This window comes from Platichthys flesus, chromosome 3, assembly GCF_949316205.1.
Source record: "Platichthys flesus chromosome 3, fPlaFle2.1, whole genome shotgun sequence".
Classification (NCBI taxonomy): domain Eukaryota; kingdom Metazoa; phylum Chordata; class Actinopteri; order Pleuronectiformes; family Pleuronectidae; genus Platichthys; species Platichthys flesus.
This window is the reverse complement of record NC_084947.1, coordinates 19,501,182-19,525,512: the sequence shown is the minus strand read 5'-3', so window position 1 is coordinate 19,525,512 and position 24,331 is coordinate 19,501,182. Positions and strand designations below refer to the sequence as shown.

Sequence of the window (24,331 nt, the reverse complement as noted above, 5' to 3'; positions counted from 1 at the left end):
CCCCCTATATGGTCCCCTAGAAACACGCAAAGGTCGGACACAACCGCCAAGACACTTTATTTTGATTCTACACACATTGACAGATACATATTCACACACAGAACACAGCGGCATCCTCCAGACACGCGTGTCAACGTCAGGGTTTGCGCTGACAACAACTCCGATGGAAAAAAAAGACAACTTCCTCCACTCGACGTCTGCGCGAACGGAGCAGATCTGTAAACCACGCGGATGAGGTGGAAGCCGCCTCCCTGACAGGGCACATCCGGGTTGGGTCATTTATAGATCGTCTCCAGGGAAACGCAAGCGTGACTGCTCGCTGATCGCTCTGTGTGTCACGCGGTGGTACTGTGACTGGTTTTGTTGACTTCCAGTTCTCCTTTGATAAAGTGTTGATTTCAGACGTGCCGGAGTCGACGTTTGAGCGGCCACCACTATCTGAGTTCATGGAGATAACGGTGAGTGTCAGTCATTAAAGGTAACCTCAGAAGCAAACTTTTATTCCCCAAGCTAACGTTTTGCTAAAGCTAGGTTAACAGAGTTGACTGTTTTCACTGAGTGTTCTTGTGACATGTGATGAGGAAGAATGTGTGTCTCCTTACACTGTTCAGATGTTGAGTGTTGTTTTCTCTGGGCACTCGGTGATGGCCAAGTTTAGCTAACCCTCCTTGTTTTCTTCTCAGGTTTGAACTTTCAATCAAACAGGAGCCTTCGATTCAGGTGGACGAGCATGGCCAACAGCAGGGATGCCAGTGAGAGCACCCCTCTCCTGGACCCATCTGGGAACAGACCCCCACCACCGTCAGTGTTCCAGGGAAGGAGACTGGCATGTGCAGCCATCCTGCTGGCGGAGTCACTGGAGAGGATTGCATTCTACGGCATCACATCCAACCTGGTTCTCTTCCTCAACAGCAGCCCTTTCTATTGGGAGGGCACGCAGGCCAGCCAGGCACCGCTGGTGTTCATGGGAGTTACTTACCTGATTTCACCCTTTGGAGGCTGGCTGGCGGACGCCTACCTTGGGAAATTCTGGACCATTGCGGCGAGTCTGATCCTGTATTTTAGTGGCTTGCTGTTTTTCCCCTTCATTTCTAATGAAGACACCAGGGTCCACATGTGTGGAGAAGAGCTGTCGTTCCCTGTGCAGCCTATTGAGTGTCTGAGCACAAACAGCACCCCTCCAGCCAATGTAACCTGCCCCATCCGGGCCTCATACTGTGGCCCTGTAATCTACAGTGGACTGTTTTTAATTGCACTGGGTGTGGGGTCAGTGAAGGCCAACATCACTCCGTTTGGGGCCGATCAGGTAGAGTATAAACAATATTACATTCAATCTCAAAGTCTGTAAACGTTGACAGGAGTGTTGTAGTTTATCATAAGCTACAAGGTCTTGGAGAAATGTTTTTCTTCTGAGATAGGCCTGTGTAAGATTGGGTATGCAGTGTGACATAATGTCAAACATGTGATGGGATCTCTGTTGCATCCTGACAGTTCACTGAGACACGCATGCTCTCGATCATCATGGCCAGACACTGTGGACCTTTTAATGTCAAGTCAATGACAACCCCTCTGTATTTCTGTCACTCACACAAAACCCCAAGAACACAAGTTTGAACGAAGCTTTGGAAGTAATAAGAAGTGAAATACATCACTGTTTGGCAGTTTGGTGCCAAAATAATGTCAGATTATGCAGAGAGATTTATAATTAAAAGGTGAAGTAATAAGAAAGTTCATCAATGGGAACATTGTTTCTCCCAAGTATCGAATCAGGAATGGGTAAAAGCTTTTCGAGGGGGACTGGCAGCGTAAATACGCTTAGTGCCTGAGCCCACAGTTCTCATTACACGATTTTCTGTCACTGCTTCTTTTGATCGTGTTCAAACACGCATCATGTACAACCGCCAGCAACATCCATATGTTTGAGTTAAACTGAGAAAAAACGTATGAAATCTCAAAGCAGCATACAACATACATGAAAAAGGCAGACGTGGAATACGTCCACTAGGTGCCCGACACAAATATCTTTATTTCTCCATTAAGTATCGATGCAGGCAGCTGTTACTGGGCAGATGTTCCAGTTGGGTCATGAACTTAAAGCAGGGTTCAGAAGGGAAGAAAACTTATTACATCTTTATCCCATTTTTCCCTCTTGTGAGTCACTGCAGATGTATCATGTGTCAGCCTATAATCAGTGTGATATTTACCGATCATATTCTGTATTTGATGGAGGGTCAACACTGACACCATATGGTAAATTACAGGTTTGTCTTGTTGTCCTGACATGACTTAGAAGACTGGGGGAACCGTTTACTCTCAGGGATCTTGTGTCAGAAGTAAATATAAATGCAACAAAAGCAAAACTGCAGATGTTGTTGATAACGCAGGACAAGCAAGTGATTTTGTAACTGAGACAAGTGGGAAGAGAGGAAAGCTTGTGAATGCTCTGACGTTATCTCCCCCAATGGTTAATAGTAGCTTCACTGCTGCATTTTTTGGGGCTCATATACATAAGACATATCCACTTCATCACACACTGATAACATCCACAGGGATAGCTGCACGTGGAATGGCTCAGTGGCATTAAGAGAATAATATTATTTGCTTGCATAGACGTTTACTTGAATTATTGCAGTTTTTTCGGTAAGCTATCAGTGTAGTTGTGTATTACAGCACATTTCAGAAGAATCCTCAAAACGACAGAGAGCAGGAGGAAAGAAGAAACAAAAAGTTGATGTTGAAATTTTATCACTCTCATAAGTAATAAAAAGCAAATCCCCCTTTCCCTGTCATGTGTTACTTTAACAGTAACCTATTGGTATAAGCATTCCATGCAATAACTTTCACATCCATGTCAGTTTGAGCTTGTGATCATGCTTCCTCTTTATCAGTGCAGCTTTTCTTTTCCATTCGGTTCTCATTGTTTATCAAGCTGTTTTATATTATTTAATGTGTAGCTTCACCGATGTAGCTGTGCCTTAAAAGCAGTTGATTTAGACATTTTGGAGTAAACTTCCTCATGTGGCAACTTTCCCATCAAAGGGCTGATGACCAGACCTTTTGAAAGACGAAAGCTGCACGTTCAAAATGAAATGACTAATATGACTCAGTCATCAGAGTTTATGGTCTTTACCCTGAGGTGGCTTAATAGATTTCTCTTAAAAGTATATGCATGACGCAATCGCAGCATGACTGTTTGTTTTCTCTCTGTGTAATCTCAGGTCAAAGACAGAGGACCAGAGGCCACGCGCAGATTTTTCAACTGGTTCTACTGGTGCATTAACCTAGGAGCCATCCTGTCTCTGGGAGGCGTGGCCTACATTCAGCAGAATATAAGCTTTGAGCTCGGCTACATCATTCCAGCAGTGTGCCTTGGGGTCTCTTTCCTCGTCTTCCTCTTGGGCCGAACTGTCTTCATCACCAAGCCTGCTGATGGCAGCGCCTTCACAGACATGGCCAAGATCCTGAGCTTCGCCTGCTGGTCCCCCAAACCCAAAGAACCTAGCCTGCTCCGGTGAGAGCAGCATGTCACTTCTTTGTATAATGGCATTTTATACACCGACAGCCAGGGAAAGTGAGGGGTGACATTTCTTACATTGGTGGAAGCAGTTAACCAATCAGAACAGGGTGGGCCTACTGGCTAATCAGAGCAGACTGGGCTATATATCAGGTAGGGGGGGGCTAAAGAGACAGGAGCCAATACCAAGTGTTTCAGACAGAGGCTGAATAGAGAGGAGCTGCAACAATGGACAGTATCGTCAGGCAAAAAAAGGTTTAAACACACTGAATGACAACAGCACATTCACAATAACTTAGCTGTAGCATAGCATTCATCAGTCTCATTGAAGCATCTCTTTCCAACGGTGCAGCCTTTCATGGTAGACTTTATGGGAGGGTGACTGATCCAGTGGAGTAACACACCCAGGTGGTGTTGCTAAAACTTTATGTTAAAGCCCCTTTTGATCCCCCTGGCCTGTATAATTCCTTTTTCCTCACTGGTCCAGGCGTCTGTCTTCATTCCCCGCGGTGAAAAGTTATTCTGAAGTGCTGTTACTCGACTTTGAACCAAAGTAGCACAATCTGTTCAAAAAACTTGAAATTTAATATTTCAAATTTGCCAATCCCATAGCCTTTCAAGAATTCCTTATTAAGGCATTTTCTCCTGAGAAGGGAATTATAGGCTTTAGAATAAAAACTATCACAAGTCTCTAGAAGTGTTGTTATTTGAGAGTGACATGTTCATAAAGACGCCTGGTTAGTGTCCCATTGCAAAGCATTTAGAATAAGTCTCAACTGTATGCCATGGATTGTTTATTTATTGTATGTGTTTGTTTTAAAGTATGATTCAATCTGTAGTTTTGAATAGCATATAAAGCCTATTTCCATTTAAACTATTTTTTTGTATTCCCAAAAAGCAACAAACCAACACTATTGGACAGTGCCAAAGTGACCTATGGCGGGAAATTTCCAGAAGAGAAAGTAGATGAAGTGAAAGCTCTGGTGAAAATCCTTCCAGTTTTCTTGGCACTTATCCCATATTGGACTGTTTACTTCCAGGTAAGATCAACTCATCAACCCAACCCATCAAAACACTATTCTTCACATATGATTAAAAATATCAAGGAATGTAATGTATTGGCTTTCTGTACACGCCTCTGAAAACATTAGGGCAGATTATTGATGTTTTGCTCGAGACCTCCTGGTGATCATAACATGGAAATGCCTTCCTGCTGAGACTCTAATCTTATTGTGCTGCAGATGCAGACAACATACGTCCTGCAGAGCCTCCATCTGAGGATTCCTGATAGCTCCAACAGCACCGGGGACTCCCACCAGGTAACTTAAAGTCGAGACACTCTCACTCCATCCCCTGTTTCTTTTTAACTCCAAGGGCAACGGAGAGCGCATACCTGTTAAAAGAGGAGAAAACATTTCCTGATCCACCTCCTTAACCGCATCCACTTCAAAGGTTAAAATGATCCCCCTTGGCCCACAATGCACCGTTCTACCTAGGTTCAATAATATAGGGTATGTAGTTTTTGTACTATCATGCCCTAACAGATTAACAGCAATGCAAACATAACCTCCTTGCTGGATCACGACAACGGTGTGGTTTGACATTGTGATTAGTTGCTCCCACTACTCCATACCTCTGTTGCATTAAACCCGTGGACCCCTGACCTGCTAACTCATAAGCAGGTCCGACCAAGTCAGTAGTCACAGACACAATGGAAGGCAACAGCTGGAGGGTGCAGCAAAGGTTGGTAATGCCCTGAGGATTAAATCTGAACTGATTTCACAGACTAATACTTGGCAGATTAGCAACCTGCCAGTGATTGTATCTCAGCGCCTCCACCTGATTCTCCCTGGCTGCTGCTGGCTTACCTGCGTCTCCCTCTGACAGATTGTATGTTGGGGTCTGACAGAAACGCCCTCACTGACTCCTTATGATACACAACCCCCTCATATGTCAATGGGTTAAACGGAATAACACTGTAATAGGAAGTGTTGAATAAAAATAACAGGTGCTCTTTTGCCTTTTACACAGGCACACTGGGGGGGACTGTTAAGTGCACTGACTTCATGGAAATATGAAGTGAAACAAGCTGGTAAACCACACAATCAAACCTAGTGTTATATAACGGCCACACGTATAATCTTTTATTTCACAATAATAACCAGTAAGTCTTGTGACACAGTTAGATTGTTCTGATAAGTTTTCATGAGTCGTTCTTCACATTGCGTCTAACTGTGTTTAAGAAATATATTAGCTGGTTTTTCACCGCATACTTTTTATCGGGTATCAAAAACGGAACTAAGCCTCTCTGCTACCAGTCCTGACACTTCTCAACATCAAAAGGGAAGTGAGATTAGATGCCTCTGTGATCCGCTCCCTCACCTCCCCTGACACATTTCATTGGCTAAACTGAACAAATAGTATCTCTTCAAGGAAACAAGACTCTTCACTAGTAATAATAATAAGTGATTTCTGTGTAAATGGTTTGTATTTATATAGCGCTTTTCTAGTCTTGATGACCACTCCAGGCTCTTCACAGTACAGTTTTACATTCATCCATTCACACACACATTCATACAGTGCATCTATTCGCAGCACTTTGATATTCCATGGGGGGGCCATTCAGAGTTCAGCATCTTGCCCAAGGACACTTGGGCATGCAGATGGGTCAGACTGGGGATCGAACTGCCGACCTTCAGATTGGGGGACGACCACTATACCCCTCAGCCACAGTCACATTGTCAAATTTTTATATATTTATATTTTTAAAGAGGTAAAATTAACTATTGTGCCACAAAAGTAGATAATTGTACCCCTGAAACTTAAAACTTATTTTAGCATTGAAATAAGCCTTTTCTCTTATTTCTTAACTTTTTATCTCTTTAGATCCCAAGCTGGGACATATGATATAGTGTTGATGCATACAGTACACATTTCTGTACAGTACACATGTCTGTAGTCCATTTAGGGAAGTACATTTTTTTTCCCTTATTTACCACAAGACAAAGCTCGTCAGGGACGGCTCTTTCCTTCCTGCCAGGCTTTCCTTTGAAATAGAAAAAATCGCACTTAGCATTTTCTATAATTTTGATTATGATAATATGGAAGCACGGGAGGAAAACACACTCTAAGGAGCTGTGTATAGATTGCCAGCGGATACTCCAAGAAATGAAAATTCAATTTGAGAATAAATGATGATATCAGAAGTGTTAAACCGGAGACACATGAGGAGCTGAGATGGCACTTGGCATTTGAATTGCAAAAATCCTCTGCAGCAGTTTTCACTCTTGCAATGCTCAGTCAATGAGACAGAGCCTGAAGCTGCAGATAGGATGTATTCTCATAAATGGATTGTTGTTTTTTTACCTGATTAATATGTCATCCAATGTGCACAGTTTTATTTTCCCTTTCATAGATAGATTTAGATTTCAAATGTTTCTTTTAAATATTTCAGTCATGATTATAGTTATTATAATAACAGTAATAATAATAATTCTAACACATATTCACTAATTATACTATTGTTTTGACTGTGTTGTCTTTACTCTGAATTGAACAAATATCTTTTAATTTCCTTGTGCTTGGTTTTGACCACATGGGGGTGCCAAAGCAATATCGAGGCCAAAGTACACAGACTCACGCACACTCTCATGCACACTCTGAACTGTGTTGGAATTCATAAGCATTCTCTGTAGTTTTCATGCTTTGTTGCCTTTTTTACACAGTTTTACCTCATCTTTCTCCTCTGGTTCCCCCAGATGACGTTCCGCTTCCCGACCGCCTGGCTCACCATGTTTGACGCAGTGCTCATCCTTATGCTGATTCCCCTTAAGGACAAAGTGGTGGACCCCATCTTGAAACGTCGCGGCCTGCTGCCCTCCTCTCTGAAGAGGATTGCAGTGGGGATGTTCTTTGTGATGTGGTCGGCTGTGGCAGCGGGTGAGTGCACTGGCAGACGCGTCCCCTCTGCGCTGCCACCTAAGTAGGCCAGAAGAACTCGGCAAACAACAAAGTTAGCTGTGGTTAATGCCACATGTAATCAATGCTCGAAAAGGCAACGAGCTATGAAGCTGCAGTGTCTCATCTACATAATCTTAATTTCAATCAAAAGAAACACCTCACCAGCAACAGCACAACACAACACAACACAACACAAATATGCAATGCTCAATGCGGAATATTATTGATCAGGCATTTTTGATCTGCCCATGGCATGATTCAGAGATACTCTGTGAATTTTTTTCTCTATCTTTATTGTGTTGTTTTTCTATGGGAATTAGCAGAGGGTTTTTGTTCCATATGTATTTATTGCCAATGATCACACAATTTTTCACCTGGCAAAGAGGGACCAGGTTTCCAGAATTGTACCTTTCTTCCTCGTCCTGTAGAGCACAGGGGGAGCTGTGGTCTCTCACTTATTTGATCCTGAATGACTGCACCCACGTGCAGCAGTGCTGCTCAGTCCTATTTACTTCCAGCCTGTGGATTATTTTGAAAACAAAGTCTCATCCAGGCCTGTCAGCGGGTGCTGCTGCATTGATACATCCTGGCTTTAATGTTCTGAGAGAGACACAAGCGCAGAGGCACGAAGAAAGCTAATCAGTAACACTCCTTAGAATCAATGCACATTATATTTCCCACAACTACTGCCCTTTCTTTTTCTCAGATGCACATTGCATCTGCCACATCCAATATGAACATGTTCTGTCATAAGTGACCTTTTAGATATTGGCTGTTGGGCCTCAACCAGGTTGATAATTCAATGTGAAACATGAACTCAATCAAGTTTTAAGCAATTATGCAGGATATTTTTTTTTTATTAGTTTATTAAATATTTATTATTTTGTACAAATTGAAACAATAATAAATTAGGAGGATCTAACAGATGCACTGACATTCAATCTATAAATTTGAGCAAATAGAAATATTTAAGCATTTGTGAGGTGAAATATTTTAGTTTACTGAACTATACTCAAACATTCATGTTTCTTACATCATACAGATGTAGTGAAGCAGAGATGAGAAGGTTCGTTGAGGCAGAGCAGTCAGATGGTGTAGTCGGAGTTATTAAAGCCTGACTTAGCCCATCAGAAACATATTTTTCAATCAGTGGGATTGTGGTAATGGGTCTATTAACCAAATCTGATGTGTCTATTTCTCGGTTTAGGGTACTATTTTCTTTTCAGAGCACATTAGCAGTGCGAGAAGGAAAGGTGCTCTATAATCATTCGATTTTCAGAAGCCATTCAGGTATTTACTTTTCCATTTGGCTGCTTGAAAGAAAGTGCAATCCTTGCATTTGAATTCAGGCAAAATATATTCTTAATATTGCAGGAAGCAAGTTTGAGTGCTGGGAGTGGGGAGAAAGGGCTTGTGATGGTGCCGTGGTGTGGCCATTGGTCACAGATTAGTAGGAGAATACACAACTAGTGAGTAACATAGTTCTGACCTGGATTTTAGGAGTCGAATAAGACGACTGGATTCAATCTGTACAGTAATATGCTCTGTGAGTTATTGAGATCCAGCATTACTGAAATTGTATCTGCATCTTATTGTGACAATTATTCATCCAGGAATAATTTCCTGAGCCAGTGTGCTGATTATCCTCAGTATTGCCTTGCTTTACATTATTCAGTCACACACATTGACTCCTGGGAGCTGCCTTGAACTGTTATATATGTTCAGCAGTTTTTCTCTCAGCCAGATTTCCATATGGGCTCATCTGCATCTGTCTACTAGTTGATAGTTGTGAACGAACCAACTGTGGCATCCTCCTCCCACAGAATATCCAGTCCATCACAGTGCATCGTCAGCCTGCCACTCTGTGTCCACAACCTCGACCATACCCCTGCTTTTCAGAGTTAAAATTACTTTCATCTGCATGTGCAACAATTGTGCCATGAAAACACTGGTGCAGCGATATTTCACAGAATTTCATTGCACGAGCCGTGTGACATGCGTGGCAAGAGGACAACCGGACCTCCCATCCAGTGCAAAGGGACGTCTGAAGATATGCTGTCAAGCAGTAAGGACTGATTCTGATCCCCGTTTCTTTTGTGTCCGAAATGTCGGACGCACGCTGGGCCCAGCTCTCTGCCAACACTGCTTCTAAAGAAATATGTTTTTTTTTAAGTAAAAAAAAGAATCACTTTCATCTGCATGTGCAACAATTGTGCCATGAACAAGGGCACTTGGCTTCTCGCAAAGCAAGCGGTGAAGTCCAATTAAAACTGGCAGAATCTAAGAAGGCACTATGGTGGCTTTTTGGCAAAAATACACACATTGGGCTTAAATCATTCTACATGGTACACAGTCTAGTTCCCCACTCTATTGCTCTTAAATAGAAATAGATGGTAACGATTTTTTTTTTTTTGTTACTTTTATTTTTTTTGTTACTTTCGGCAAACTTGGTGAATGAAATACCTGACAAATCAAAGCACTCTGCTCATTGAGGCAAAACTCTTCTAATCCTATGTCTTTCTGTAAGTAGGCTTATTGATTAAAACATTGCCCAAAATACAGCAACATGTATTGCTTCCATGGCACAAAGGCAAAGGGGCAACCAAAGATCTAAAGGCACATGTCTCAATACCTCAACATAATTGAACCCAGCTATGTGCATTACAAAACACTACTAGTATTGATGGTGACTTCATTGATCCATTATTAAAGTTCTAAGCTTCCTAATAACCTCCTCTGCCAACACTGCTTCTGAAGAAATATGTTTTTTTTTAAGTAAAAAAAAGAATCACTTTCATCTGCATGTGCAACAATTGTGCCATGAAAACACTGGTGCAGCGATATTTCACAGAATTTCATTGCACGAGCTGTGTGACATGCGTGGCACGAGGACAACCGGACCTCCCATCCAGTGCAAAGGGACGTCTGAAGATATGCTGTCAAGCAGTATGGACTGATTCTGATCCCCGTTTCTTTTGTGTCCGAAATGTCGGACGCACGCTGGGCCCAGCTCTCTGCCAACACTGCTTCTGAAGAAATATGTTTTTTTTTTAAGTATGTTTAATCTCATTCTCTTATCTTCATGGTCCAACCTCCTTCAATGGCTTTAAGGTCTCTTTATTTATTTTTTTATAAAAGCTGGAGCAGACTTCCCAGGGATCACACGGGCTTGTCTGATGTGTGAAGTTTGGTATGGGAAATGAAAGCAGGGATATGTGTTTATAGTGAGAGGCTTGCTCTCGGCAGCCTAGTGGCCTGAGATGGACGGCCGCTATTATTGGCGAGTCGGATTACAAGGCTACAACTCCCCTCAAATACAGCATTAAGTGTGCTTATGATGGGAGACTGTTTCTGGGAGTTATCTGGAAATAGCCGCTGGTAACATGATAATGGCTATCGAATAAAGCTTTTCGGAGGCGGTAGGGGCTGATGACAACTGCTTCGCTCTTATTATTGAACTGTCTGCACTCTTCCTTTGCTAACTGCTGTAATATGGAGGCGTGCAGATGTGATCTTAATGAAGTGCTGGGGTAGCCTTAAAAACGAGTTAAATCCTTAATGGAGTGTCTCTGAATCCTGCAGCTCTGGGCGTGTTTGGCTGTTTGTTGGTGTCATGGACTTCTCAGTGATAAATACTCCAACAACTGTTTCTTCATCCTGACTGAAATATACAAGCTTTTAAATTAACCCAATGCCCTGGTTACACGTTGTCTTTAGTGTTTTCAGTATTTTGCAGCCTTATAACTTACATAAACGTGTAAATATACAGTTTTATTTTTGGGCCATTTTTTTTTAATTCCTCTACGCTCAGCTAACTTTTAATGTTCATTGTTTTCTGTGTGCGTCCCTTCAGGTATTCTGGAGACCAAACGCTTGGAGATCGTCAAATCCAAGGGTACCATCGAGCAGGTGCTTGGCGACGTTATCTACTACGCGGCGGATTTACCCATATGGTGGCAAGTGCCTCAATATGTGCTGATAGGAATCAGCGAGATCTTTGCCAGCATCGCAGGTACAGTTGTTTGTCATCTCTTGTAAAAAGTTGCAGCTTGTAGAAGCTACCTCCTACTTCTACAGTCAAGAAGACACGATGATTCAAACTAACAGTAAAATACACTACCCATCCACACGGAGTGAGCCGGTCTGATTTATATTCTCTCTGAGTGGCAGAAAAACACATAGTGCCCATTCTTCCAAAGCAGAATGCAGTGAAGACAAATCCACCCTTTTTGACCAGTTTGTTTGATTCATTGCCGGCAGCGTCTTAATGTGTTTGTGGGTTGTATTTCAAAGTAAATAGCCCAAGATGTTGATCGATAATTGATTTTCTCACAACACTGCAAGACATTGTTCAGTAATGGGATGTTTTATAAATAAGGTGTGGATAAAGTAACCTTACAGTTGAAATGATGATGAAGCTGTGCACTTGGTTTGCCCTTGGCAGCCGTAGACTAGCATCACATTAGCCCTCTTCCTCTGCTCATTGTCCAAAAAGACAGAGTGGATAATAAGATGGATAAATACATAGACATCTACTTAATGCTGCACCATGTGTCCCTGTGGGCGTAGTTGAAATTGCAACACATCTGACATATAGCATAAACTTTTAACCCCCGTGTTCTGTCAGCTGGTGTAGTGTTGGACATTTACCGTGAACGTAAAAATGTCCAAGCATACGGAATATTGTATCACAGCGTATGCCCCCTCCACCACACACAGTCCCAAAGATACAATATAAATTGCATTGACGTGACTACATATCCAATTAGCATCTTACTCAGCTGTCAAGCTGTTCACAGGGACATATTGCACTCAAATGCAGAGGAAATGAAGGTATGTTTCATTATCATTGAAGTAGTTAAGATGCTGACAGTTACATTTGCATGTAGAGCAAAGCGGCAGGGAACGAGTCTTAAACATCCTCATGAAAATGGTACACATGAGCACGAGGCATTCTACTGTGGAGTAATTAGGAACAAGGGCACTTGGCTTCTCGCAGAGCAAACGGTGAAGTCCAATTAAAACTGGCAGAATCTAAGAAGGCACTATGGTGGCTTTATGGCAAAAATACACACATTGGGCTTAAATCATTCTACATGGTACACAGTCTAGTTCCCCACTCTATTGCTCTTAAATAGAAATATATGGTAACAATTTTTTTTTTTTTTGTTACTTTTATTTTTTTTGTTACTTTCGGCAAACTTGGTGAATGAAATACCTGACAAATCAAAGCACTCTGCTCATTGAGGCAAAACTCTTCTAATCCTATGTCTTTCTGTAAGTAGGCTTATTGATTAAAACATTGCCCAAAATACAGCAACATGTATTGCTTCCATGGCACAAAGGCAAGGGGGGCAACCAAAGATCTAAAGGCACATGTCTCAATACCTCAACATAATTGAACCCAGCTATGTGCATTACAAAACACTACTAAAATTGATTGTGACTGCATTGATCCATTATTAAAGTTCTAAGCTTCCTAATAACCTCCCTATTCATTATTCTTTCACTTTTAAAGAATGTTTTTCAGAAATACAGCACATGGACTAGCTTGTCACAGTAAGAAGTTTTGTGACTATGTCCTTAGCTCAGATTCATTCCAAGATGTCACCATCATCAAAATGAGGCCACCCATAATCCTGTGGTGGAAATTTGGTGGAATTTGATTTCCCCAGAGAAATATATTTCCCTTCCTTACCAGATAATAATTTTTAAAATAACGAAATGAATCGAAGCAGGTCAGAAAGGTTTGTTCTGGAGCCGACAGCCACAAACCGCTCCATAAAAGATGGCTCTTGTTTCTCGTGAGCCTTGGCCTTAAGAGGAATTGCCATTTCATTAAAAGCCATGAGAAGTAAGGGCATTTTCCCCTGTAATACAATAATGTCACATAGTGAGAAATTGTTCTAAATGTATATAATAATGTTGTATGAAGTAGTGGCTGTTAAGTCTGAGACAAGCATGGAAACGACAGAAACAATATCCTCCTGTATAAAATGAGGGCAGCTTATGTCTGTGAGACATCAACTTCAATGTGGCAGCTGTGCATTATTTTTATCCTACAATATACCCTGCAATGCACAACAGAAATCGACTCTCTAACCGTGGTTATCTGTCTATCTAAATGTTTTTTTTTTACTTCTACAGTCATGATCACGCCCTCAGGCCTCAATTATCTTAGTGATTTGAGCTTGTTAAGGCCTCTGGCCATGATTGAGTCATTCTCCTATTACTACAGATCATGTTGTTGGCTCTTCCATATAGTCCTCACTTATTTCCACAATAAGAGTGAAGATTGAACCATTACGACTTCTTTTGTCACCACAGTGGAAGTATTATCTGGCTGATCCAGTTACTGCTGGGTTGTATGCAAGAGTGAACATTTGTCATCTTTTATTATATAATCCGCAGTTCCTAAGATTTGTTTTATTCATAATTTGATTATATTTATTAAAGCCCTTGAGCAGAATTTCCGACTCTGGACAAAACTATCAGGGTCCCAATGAAAGTCAAATCCAAACATAACAAAGGGATCCTTAAAATAAACTTACCCTCCTCTCTCCCTGCATACCATCCCACTGGGTTTATTTCAAAGGAAATTGGCTGACAGAATTGTGACATACAGTATGTCTGGTTAAGAGGAATATTTCCCCTTAGTCTTCTGATGGAATAAATTGTTTTGAAACCTCAGGTGCCATCAAACTTCCTCGCTGCAGTCCCCAGTCTTATAGGACGTTAGGTAATTCTCTGCACACAAACCACCCAGGTTAGTCTCTTCTTGGGCAATAAGACTATGCTAAAAGTTTTTCAACCTCAATACCCAGAGTATTTTAAATTATGAATTGCACTTTTTTTAAATGTTAAAGGTTACTGTTGTTTTCGAAGAAAAAAAAAATCACTCCTTAACAATGCTCATAGGAGGAACAAAATTAGATAGACATTTTAAATTCCTCCCTTTTTCTGTCTGTTTTCTCGAATACTTCTGGGTTCTGGTGGAGAAAGGTCAAGCTGTTTGTTTTGCATGTGGTGAAAGATGTGGAAATCACTGATTGTATCCTAAATTACTATTCTCACAGGCAGACAGGAGCTGGATTTAATATAATGCTACAATTTAGCTCTGCACCGTTTACCTTGCTGTTTGACAGAGCTGTATCTGCAAACCCTCATCAACCTTTGCCGCCCCCTGTGATGTGTGTAGCTATTGACCAGTGTTTGTTGCTATCCAAAGGTTAGCTCAGGATATAAACAAATGTAGTGTTGTGAGCCTCTGTAAAGGTCATTCTAGTTTTACACTGAGTTTACATTATTTTTTGCTTTGCTTTTATCTCATTCTTTTTCTTATGTAGATTTTCCGTTTTTTGCACGGCTAGCGCAGGTATCAGTGAGGAAATTATTTCATCACATTAATGTGTTAAATGTCCCTCTACCATCAAATCGTCTTGAAACGTATTTAACTCTAGCTCCCTAATATCTCCTGACAGTTGTGGCTATAGGGCCTCATTTGAAAAAATCACATGTTTGAGGTGCCATGAAATTATCAATGTCAGCTTGCAGGCTGACAGATCTTGGGGCGAAAAAGACAGATTTTATGTTTTTCTTTTTCACTCCACAGCTTCTTTTCTCTAAGGTCCCTTGCCCATTTTCTTGGTTTTGTAGTTCTTTTATGTCACACATACTGACTGATGATGAGTGTGATGCTCTCCTGTTTTTACAGTGTGCCTCATATGCAACCATGCAGTCTTTCAGTCTCTTATACACCACCCTAGCAAAAGAAAATCAGCCTCTGTCACAAGAACCGATCATGTTTCAAGCATGTATACCTCATTTGTTCAACTACTACAGACAGGAACTTGGCAGTATGAGTTCTGCTTAGTATATAGATAAATGGCATGTCACACTATCACTGGCTGCAGCATGGGAGACACTTTCATTTGCAGCAGGTCACAGAATTTTAAGTGTTCTTCCCTTATATACTGTAATTCCTACATGTTCATCGACAATTCAATAAATACTTGATTATATAATAATTAAAAAAATGCCCTCCTTGTCTCACAGGTCTGGAGTTCGCCTATTCTGCCGCACCCAAGTCCATGCAGAGTGCCATCATGGGGCTCTTTTTCTTCTTCTCTGGGATTGGCTCTTTTGTGGGCTACGGCCTGTTGGCTCTTGTCTCCCTTAAAGAGATTGGCTGGATGTCATCCCACAGAGACTTCGGTAAGACACACAATAACTTATCACATGTTTCTGCCAGGAGAAAATGTAACTAACGTAAAGAACATTTTAAGCAGTGGAGGGGTGAAGCATACCCTGCACGTGATGTATATCGTCCATTGTATATACCCCATTTATATTGTATCTGTCTCACCACAGTTCGTAATGACAGCAAAACACAACTGACCCACAGCAGCACTGGGAGGATCCTTTTTAAAGCATCCATAAAGGTTTTAACATCTTCTGCAAAATTCAACCTATTTAAGCAGCCAAAAATATCTCCAGATCTTCTAGATACAGTGCGTGAAAAGGCAAAACAGTGTTATGTTTAAATGTCAATGTTGTGTTTACAGCTAAATTCTGCTGACATTGCAGGTTTAAAGCTTTACATGTTGCTTTATTCTATCAATAACCAAGTCATACCACATAGACAATAGTGTTGACATTATCCTGAAGAGCGATGTTTAAATGTATATTAATAGAGCTGTGCCGTTGTGGATTAGGCTTGACACAATGTGTGTTGTGACGTTGATCACACACAGTATTGCTGATTGTAGGCAGCATGACTATTGCAGTAAACATTTCCATGGGAACAGCAAACTCCACCAATCAGAAGCAATGTGAGACGTGTAATTTGATCTCGTGGCTGTATGAGATGCATGTAGACTCAAGGGAGTTCTTCATGCTGATGATGATTACGTTTCCTAGTTTTGAACTTAAAGCATGATGATTTCATCAGATGATCTTTGGCACAAAGGTGATATGAATGGTCATTGCTCACTCAGTTTTCTGAGGGCTGTCCATAATCCACCTGAGCTCAGCATTAAGAGATATAAAGCCTGCTGTAATAGATATAGATATCCACTGCACATGGAGTGCACTATTGACTTTGCACATTGACTGCATGTATGGACTTGTGATCGAATTGTTGGTATTGATAAAAAATGCAGAAATGTATTTTTTCCAGGAACGAACAATAAGAAGGTTTGTGTAAATCTGTCCACGTGGTAGAATGAATAGCCTAGTGGTGGCAGCAGATGGATGGGCTTCCCAGCAAGAGGAGGCTCCCAACACAGATGCACTTTTGCTTGAGCATGCGGTAAATAAGCCAACACTGTATTTTTATTTCCCCACAAACCCCTAATAGTTAATTAATGTGTCCCGGCAGGTAGCGGAGGGTGGGGGGTGCTTTTGATGATGTTAGCACTGGAAGATGCTTGGCATGCTTCATGAATCCATCACTTGCTCAGCCTTGCTTCACTTGAGGGACAGTTAAACTAGCGCCGGATTGCCTGTAAGACTCCTTTTTTGCTTGGGAAAACCAGTCATTTAAAAAGTGAGCAGCGGAAATGGAACAAACCATCCTCCTGGCCACTGATAAAAGACACATGGCACAAAGCTGCAGCATGAAGTGAAGTCAGGAATCATGCAGTTGGTTTCTGAGGCTGTTTTTCACTCTTTGTTGGATGTTCGCTTCTTCTACGTCTCATGGCTGTCTAGGTGGAAGGGATTCAACTTATTTCCAAGGCTGCGGGCAGAATGGTGTGCAGTAAACAGCATCTTGGGTGAGCTGTGCTGAGTTGCAGTGCAGGCCTGAAGACAGATGAGCAGCATTAATCACAGGCTGGGGGTCTGATTGCATAGCCCTGCTCCTCTTAAGTAAAGCTTTCCCTGGAGCACTACATGGAGATGCCACTGCCGCTCTGGCATCACGCTGGTGGATGCTCAGCTCGCTGCTGTCGTGCTCTAGCTTCATGTTCCCTCGCTGTGAATGAAATATATTTTAATCAGCATAGGTAAAGTGTCAAATTCAGAGTCCATCGTTTGTTACCGTATGACCAGCTGCTTTGGAAACTGGTGACACTCAAGGCTCAAATTCTGAAAGAAGGTGCATTGAGTTGTTGTGATGGCCATTGTTCGCTGTATTCTGGCATTTTATGGAAACAATTTTGAACTGATAAATAAGATATTGTGTCTAGTGTCCAATTGTGTGCACTTTTGCTTTTTATTTTCCATTCGTATTAATTTTGTACTCAGCCTTCAATCCCTTTCTCTGTAGTACTAAATTTCAAGTGTTTTTAGTGTTTTTTCGTCACAGTCGATAAATGCAACCTGGACATATATAAAAAAAACCCCACTTAAAACGTAACTTAAAATCATCTTCATTAGTTACTTGTGACATAATCATACATACTTGAGTTTGTAATGTTTCACAAAACATAGACATTACATTACTCAAAAAACAGGCCACTTTCTTAGAGTCCTCTCAATTGAGTGTCCACATGACCATTAGTTGAATGACCATTAATGTAAGAGCTAATGACTGCAGCCTGCAGAGCTGTGGTGAAACGGTCAGACTATATTTCAGCCACATCTGTTTTCAAACTTAAAATGCTGAGTTTATGTGCTGAAATTATTGATCTTTAAAATCCCACAGCACATTCCTCCCCCCTCTCCCCAGATGCATCTGGACGAGCAGTCTTTCTTCACGCTCTTTTTTATCTTTATAGGGCCGCATGACCTCAAAGCATCTCTTCCTCTTCTGTCAAATATCAACCTGCACTTTCTTCACCAGAATTATCCGTCACACACACACACACACAAAGGCTTTTATTTCGCGAAAATGTCTCTTTGTTGTATTTAATATGTTCCACTTTTGTGGGGCGGGAGGGGGGGTTATTCACTCAAGTGAATGTTTTTTTTTTTTGGGAGCCACATTGGTCACATGACAGGAAATGGCCTTTTGTTTGAGGTGTTGAAGTCCTGACTGGTCTCGTATCAAATGTCTAGGACGTGTTCAGACGTCCAGAGTGAGATGACATTCACACATCCGGCTCAACAATGTTTCTTTTTTTTATGTGATTTTTAAAAGAAGACTTTCATGTCACATCTGTCAAATTTAGGATGAACTCTTTTTCTCTCTGAATGGTATGAAGTAATTTATTTATTTATTTAGTAGACAGAGGCAACTGAGGCCACATGAACATCACATGTTTGTGGTTAGCTACAAAACTCAAAACAGCGTCAGTCATAAAGTTTTGACGCGGCGATGGAGAGCTGCAGAAAATACCGATATTTCCATTTTCAGAGGAGGGCACTGAAAGCACCGAAGCATTAAGATGTTGGGTCACTCCACTGAAGGTCTGTTAAATTGATATTGACGTGTTTCATCTGGACTCACATGGGCCGCTCAAACCCACTCGCACGTAAAATGTCTCCCGAGTTAATATGACTCAGATATTAGATGGCTGACCTCCTGTGGGGTAATCCAGTGTATTCACAGTCATGCTTATATTAACTAACTCAGAGCTGTGTAACAGGATCTTTGGGCACAAGTGTGGAAACCTCTGACACATCTTGTGTTCTTGAAATTGCACTATATTGCACTATATTGCACTATATTGCACTATAACAGGGAACGCCCAACTTTTAGAAAAGCTCTGGTTAAATAGATTTATTAATTTCCCATTCATTTTCTCGCTTTGACTTTTTAGGAAATCCATAAAACATACTTATTTTAAATTGGAAGGAGCTACGTATCCCATAAACCATTGCGAATCATTCATTTCGAACAGCTTCCTGCATGCTTCAACCTTGATTTTGACTTTGCTTGTAGAGTGCTACAATAATATGCCCTGTCCCTATTCCTCTCCCTTGGCCCTAGATATGAAGTGACCTTTGCTGGGAGTGTCCCCCTCAAAATGTAGACACGAGGGGTAGGGCTAGAAAATATTCCCCCTTCGAATTTGAGACCCGCCATACGTCATCTGCAGCCAGCTAATGACAAACAATATCAACTAAAGTCATTATAGAAACAACCGGTATGAACCAACATTATAATAGTGACACATCTGCTGACTGCCCGACAGATGGGATCTATCGATCAATACACAGTATTGCTGATTGTAGCCAGCATGACTATTGCAGTAAACATTTCCATGGGAACAGCGAGCTCCACCAATCAGGAATGTCAATATTTCACCTGACGATGGTAGGCAGTGCCGTACTTGTCCTTCACATTCTGAATAAAACATGTTTTTCTTATAACGCAGTTGATCTCATACGAATTGTGGCTTTTACAGGGGCACATAACAGTGTTTCCCAATCTCTTGGCTTGTTGTGAGTCTACCTCGGATGGTTACAGTTTGGCTGATAATCAAAATCTCTTCAGAAAATGAATGGGATTTTACATCTGGAACCACACTGTTGAGCTCTATTCCCTCTCTCGCTCAGAATTTGTCAAATATTTATGACTCTGACAAAAAAAAAAATCTAACACCAAGTCCTTGTTTAGTCTTTTGCTGCTGTAATTAGCTTTCCGTCCATATTTTCCGAAAGTGCTTAGCAGCCAAGTGGGCCCTGGGGAGGCTGAGTGGAAGAGGTAGAGCCTCACTTAATGTATAATGAAATTAGAACAAGACCCCTTACAAAAGTGAAACCTTGCACAATTTCCAGGACTGTTTCAATAATTGGATGGTACTTTTAGTTTTGCCAGGGTCCCTTTTTTCATTTCTTGTGTTAAGAGAGAAGTTTTGAAATCTAGAACAAAGGTGGAGATCCAGTCATCTGTCAGAATCATTTTCCCAGGGCAGTAACATTTTTCCTTCCTCTACAAAGGAGTAAAAAGTCCTGAAATCTGAATTTGTTCCATGCGTCCTCATGTTGACATCGAGCACCTGCCCAGGAGAGCACTCTTGAATCCTGCACTTATTTTCATACTGTGTAAATGTTCTCATCATATTGAACTCAAAGCTCAGGATATTGCTGCTGTTGTCCAACACACAAACACACACATATTCCCTCTTGCATAATTTCCCTGACATATTCCTTATATTTTGAAAGCAGCACCGCTCTGTTAATTAAGACTGCAGCAGCTCTCGACTCTCGGTGTACTATCTGTTAAGGTGAATTATCGATTGAAAATAAAAGCACCCCCTCACCACAGACACACGCCTTTCCTACCATGCTCTTCCTGTCAAGCACACTGTTGTGCGCTTCATGAATTATTCCCACACCGCTTTGGTTTTTGATCTATCACAGTTTAAGCCTGAGACCAGATTAAGATGACAACAAAATAAATTAAAACTGCGACGGGGGTCAAAGTGTTTGTCATGTTTTCCATTTGCCACTCATTTCATTAATGCTCTGGCAGAACATCACAGTCAGCAGATAGGGCTCTGTTCCTAGATCAAAGGTTTCACGCTATAGAGACGGCCCAGTGCACAGAGCATCGACAAAGAATCTCAGCCTATCATCACCGTGTTTCTTTATTCCCCTCAATTTGTAATTATCCACAGAAGCATGCAGACAACAGAGACACTGAAGATTTGTCTGCATGCACAGAACACATGGTGACATTATAGAGTTTGATCTGCTCTACTGATCGCCAGTGATTGTGCTCGTCAACGGGATCACTTGCTTTTCATTCATTGAGTTGTTGTTGTCATGCGTCACCGTGATTGGGCACAGCAGCTTCATGGTTACACTACCTGCATCACATGAACACATTCCAAAGTGGTTTAATGAGGTAAAAATATGTTAGATGTGAAATAAATAAAACAATCTTTAGATGTCCTGTATAAGTCCATAAGCCCTGTCTGGACCCACTGACAGGTGCAATTAGAACACTCTCCCGAATACACACTCTGCACACAACCTGCCACAGGAACAGGCAGAACACGGATTTTGAATTTCTCCCATTTCTAATTAAAATCATGGCTGCCTCTCCTTCTCTGGCTCTTCATTTGCTGTGACACTTCCACATGGATAGGCTAATGGGAGCTCTTTGAGAAGACCGCAGATCGCTCCTCACATTTACTCATATGACGAAATAAGCTCTAGGTATATGGTGAAACTTTCAATGAAAATTGAATCTGTTCAAAACATAAAAAAAATGCTGTTTATACTTTTTTAAATGTGCTGTAGCAGGGGGAAAAACCTAAACACAAATCCTCCTCTACTGAGTGTAGACCTACAGCTCACCCCAGGAAAGTAGTAAACAGCCTCATCTCACGCTGCTAGCATCAAAGTCAATTGGTCTGGCTAACATGGTCAAGAGGACAAAAGCCGCTCTAATGCCAATCCATTCGTCTCCATACTTAAACTGTGGAGTACAATTGTATTTTGGTGAGCTTTGCACTTCATGTAAAACCCCAGCAAGGCGAAAAACAGGATTATTAAGAGCTTTCCTCTTGGGCTTTGTGTCTGAACCACTTCAATCAACTGGGCAGCAAATGATAAGACAATTAGAATTTGTATTCATTTTTTTAAATAACCGAAACGTACTGTTCAGCGTGTGCTCAGCCCAGTCACATTTCAGTCCCAACAATTCACACATCACTTCAGTTTTTCCTCCTTTTTGTATTTGTATTCAATTCCCATGAGGACACAAGCAGTCATTTAACAGCGATGAAAGACTCCCTGGGTCAAATCGCGTATGTTCGTCTGTTATTGATGAGACTCCAGTTCCACATCACCACTGTCGCCTTTCTGTGTCAGCGGCGAAGCATGGGGTCAACTGTCTTTCACAGCATTGAGATGAGAAGCAAGGACTGATCCTGCTGCCCCCATCTGAATATGTCGTGACTGACTGTTATCTTCTTCACATTTGCATATATTTGTCATTTTGCTTTGCACAGTTTGCAAAGCTATAAAAGTTTTAACTGTCACTTGAATGCCAGTCTCGCTGAGGCTCTGTATACCGTTATATAAAACAATAACACTCCGGTTTTCTCTCTTCCAGGCAATATCAACGACTGCTCTCTGCACTACTACTTCTTCCTCCTGGCGGGCATCCAGGGCGTCACCTTGCTGGTCTTCCTTATTGTCTCTGTCAAGTATGACAAGCAGAGGGGCAGAGCGGGAAGCCAGAGGCAGAGGCACACCTCCTCATGACCCCAACACCTGCCCCGGTGTCCTCCTTCACCATACCTGCCTTCTCCTGTCAAATGGGTACTTTACTAATCACAGCCTCCAGAAGCTTGGGTTACCTCACATGTGATTCTGTCATGACTATGTTTATTATTTATGTTGGTTTTAGCTTTTATGTGGAAATTCTTTCCTTTTTACAACACGAATGGTTTTACAACACAGGGTGAACGTATAGCTTAATGCTGAAGCCCTGTTTGAATTGCTCCCTAAACTCCTGTGTCCTTACTCCTGCTGCCTCTCTGTGATCATTTGCACTTGACTTTGGAAGTGGTGCCATAAAAAATGCGACATGTTGATATTTTCTAATCATGAAGAATGTTTTTATAGATATAAAGACTTTTACTTTGTGTTTTCTAACACAATCTTATTTTGGACTAACTCTTTAACTCGCCATTTTACCAAACCTGGTGTGATACATGTGTGTATTTAGTATTTAGTCAAACTGACCATGCAGTGGTTTCTGAACATGCGGTACAAATGTTAAACTGTGGTATGTCAGCATCATTTAGACCTGTAAATACCTATGCTGTAACATAGTAGTGATCACATTGAATGGGGAAGTGTAATGTAGAGGGTAATTTGATGTTTCATTATTGTTACAGATTTTTTAGAAATGAAAACCATTAATGTTGAGGCAGAAGTTGGTTTGTTTGAATAAACACAGTTAGATTTGTTTCAATCTAATATTGAGAAAGAATTAAAATGTGGTTACAGTCTGTGTGATCCACATAAACCCGTCTTTAAACTCTGCCATAAATCCTCAAACAGCCCCGGACATGAAGAAAGATATAACTGCTCGTGTTAAAAATACTCCATGACTCCTGTGAGGCTTCCCAGTAGTTTCTCATTTCTGGTCAAGTTGAAGAATCAGCATAACAACAGAACTAATGACAAACTAACCTTTAACATTGAGTGAAGAGATAAAGATATCTGTGGCATTAATGCTTGGACTGAAGTTTTAGATGTTTAAAATATAACCTGAACCTTCAGCTTTTCATGAATAAATGTAAATTAAAAAACACTTTCAGGAACCTTTTACAGAGTTATCAGCTTTCCCAGAAAATAGAAGCTTCTGATTGGTCGATGTATTTATGAGACTGTGATTTGTAATGGCTACATACTGTGTGTGTGTGTGTGTGTGTGTGTGTGTGTGTGTGTGTGTGTGTGTGTGTGTGTGTGTGTGTGTGTGTGTGTGTGTGTGTGTGTGTGTGTGTGTGTGTGTGTGTGTGTGTGTGTGTGTGTGTGTGTGTGTGTGTGTGTGTGTGTGTGTGTGTGTGTGTGTGTGTGTGTGTGTGTGTGTGTGTGTGTGTGTGTGTGTCTTTTCCTTAGAACAAGTAGAGCACAAGGTACTGAATTTACACTCAGGGCTTGAGGAATAGTGTCATTTGACATGACTATCCAGGAAATGTAAAAGTGGCTCTGGAGCAGGTTCAGAGGATTGTTTAATCTGTGATGTCAGTAACATTTAAATTACAGCACATTCAAAGAAGAAGCCCTCTGACGGTATGTCCTTTAAGGGCCATTTTAATTTGTGTTTAATTGGTTGGAGAAATGGCTGTTCCTCGTTTTATTGCATATTTTATATACATTCTTGCTTCATCGTATTAAAAACATCTATTAAGTTTATTTTGGATTTTTTCGTTCTGTTTCATGATGCTGTAAAACTGGATAATATAATATGTGGTTATTTTTGCTGCTAATAAAGTATATTGAATT

The 24,331-nt window shown here is 41.2% G+C and overlaps 1 protein-coding gene across 1 annotated transcript; it reads left to right on the top strand.

The window, feature by feature from the left end:
- The first annotated feature begins 165 nt into the window (after positions 1 to 165).
- Positions 166 to 24,241, top strand: slc15a4 (solute carrier family 15 member 4). Its single transcript, XM_062383570.1, has 9 exons — positions 166 to 458; positions 684 to 1,306; positions 3,219 to 3,511; positions 4,413 to 4,554; positions 4,756 to 4,833; positions 7,273 to 7,453; positions 11,328 to 11,486; positions 15,530 to 15,688; positions 22,428 to 24,241. The coding sequence occupies exons 2-9, from the start codon at positions 731 to 733 to the stop codon at positions 22,577 to 22,579; spliced, it is 1,740 nt and encodes a 579-aa protein (XP_062239554.1). The 5' UTR covers positions 166 to 458; positions 684 to 730; the 3' UTR covers positions 22,580 to 24,241.
- The last annotated feature ends 90 nt before the right edge of the window (positions 24,242 to 24,331 follow it).

Coding starts and splice junctions, on each gene's coding strand:
- slc15a4 (XM_062383570.1), top strand. CDS start 731: ATGGCCAACAGCAGGGATGCCAGTGAGAGCACCCCTCTCCTGGACCCA. Junction 7,454..11,327: donor GTGGTCGGCTGTGGCAGCGG/GTGAGTGCACTG, acceptor GCGTCCCTTCAG/GTATTCTGGAGACCAAACGC. Junction 15,689..22,427: donor GTCATCCCACAGAGACTTCG/GTAAGACACACA, acceptor TCTCTCTTCCAG/GCAATATCAACGACTGCTCT.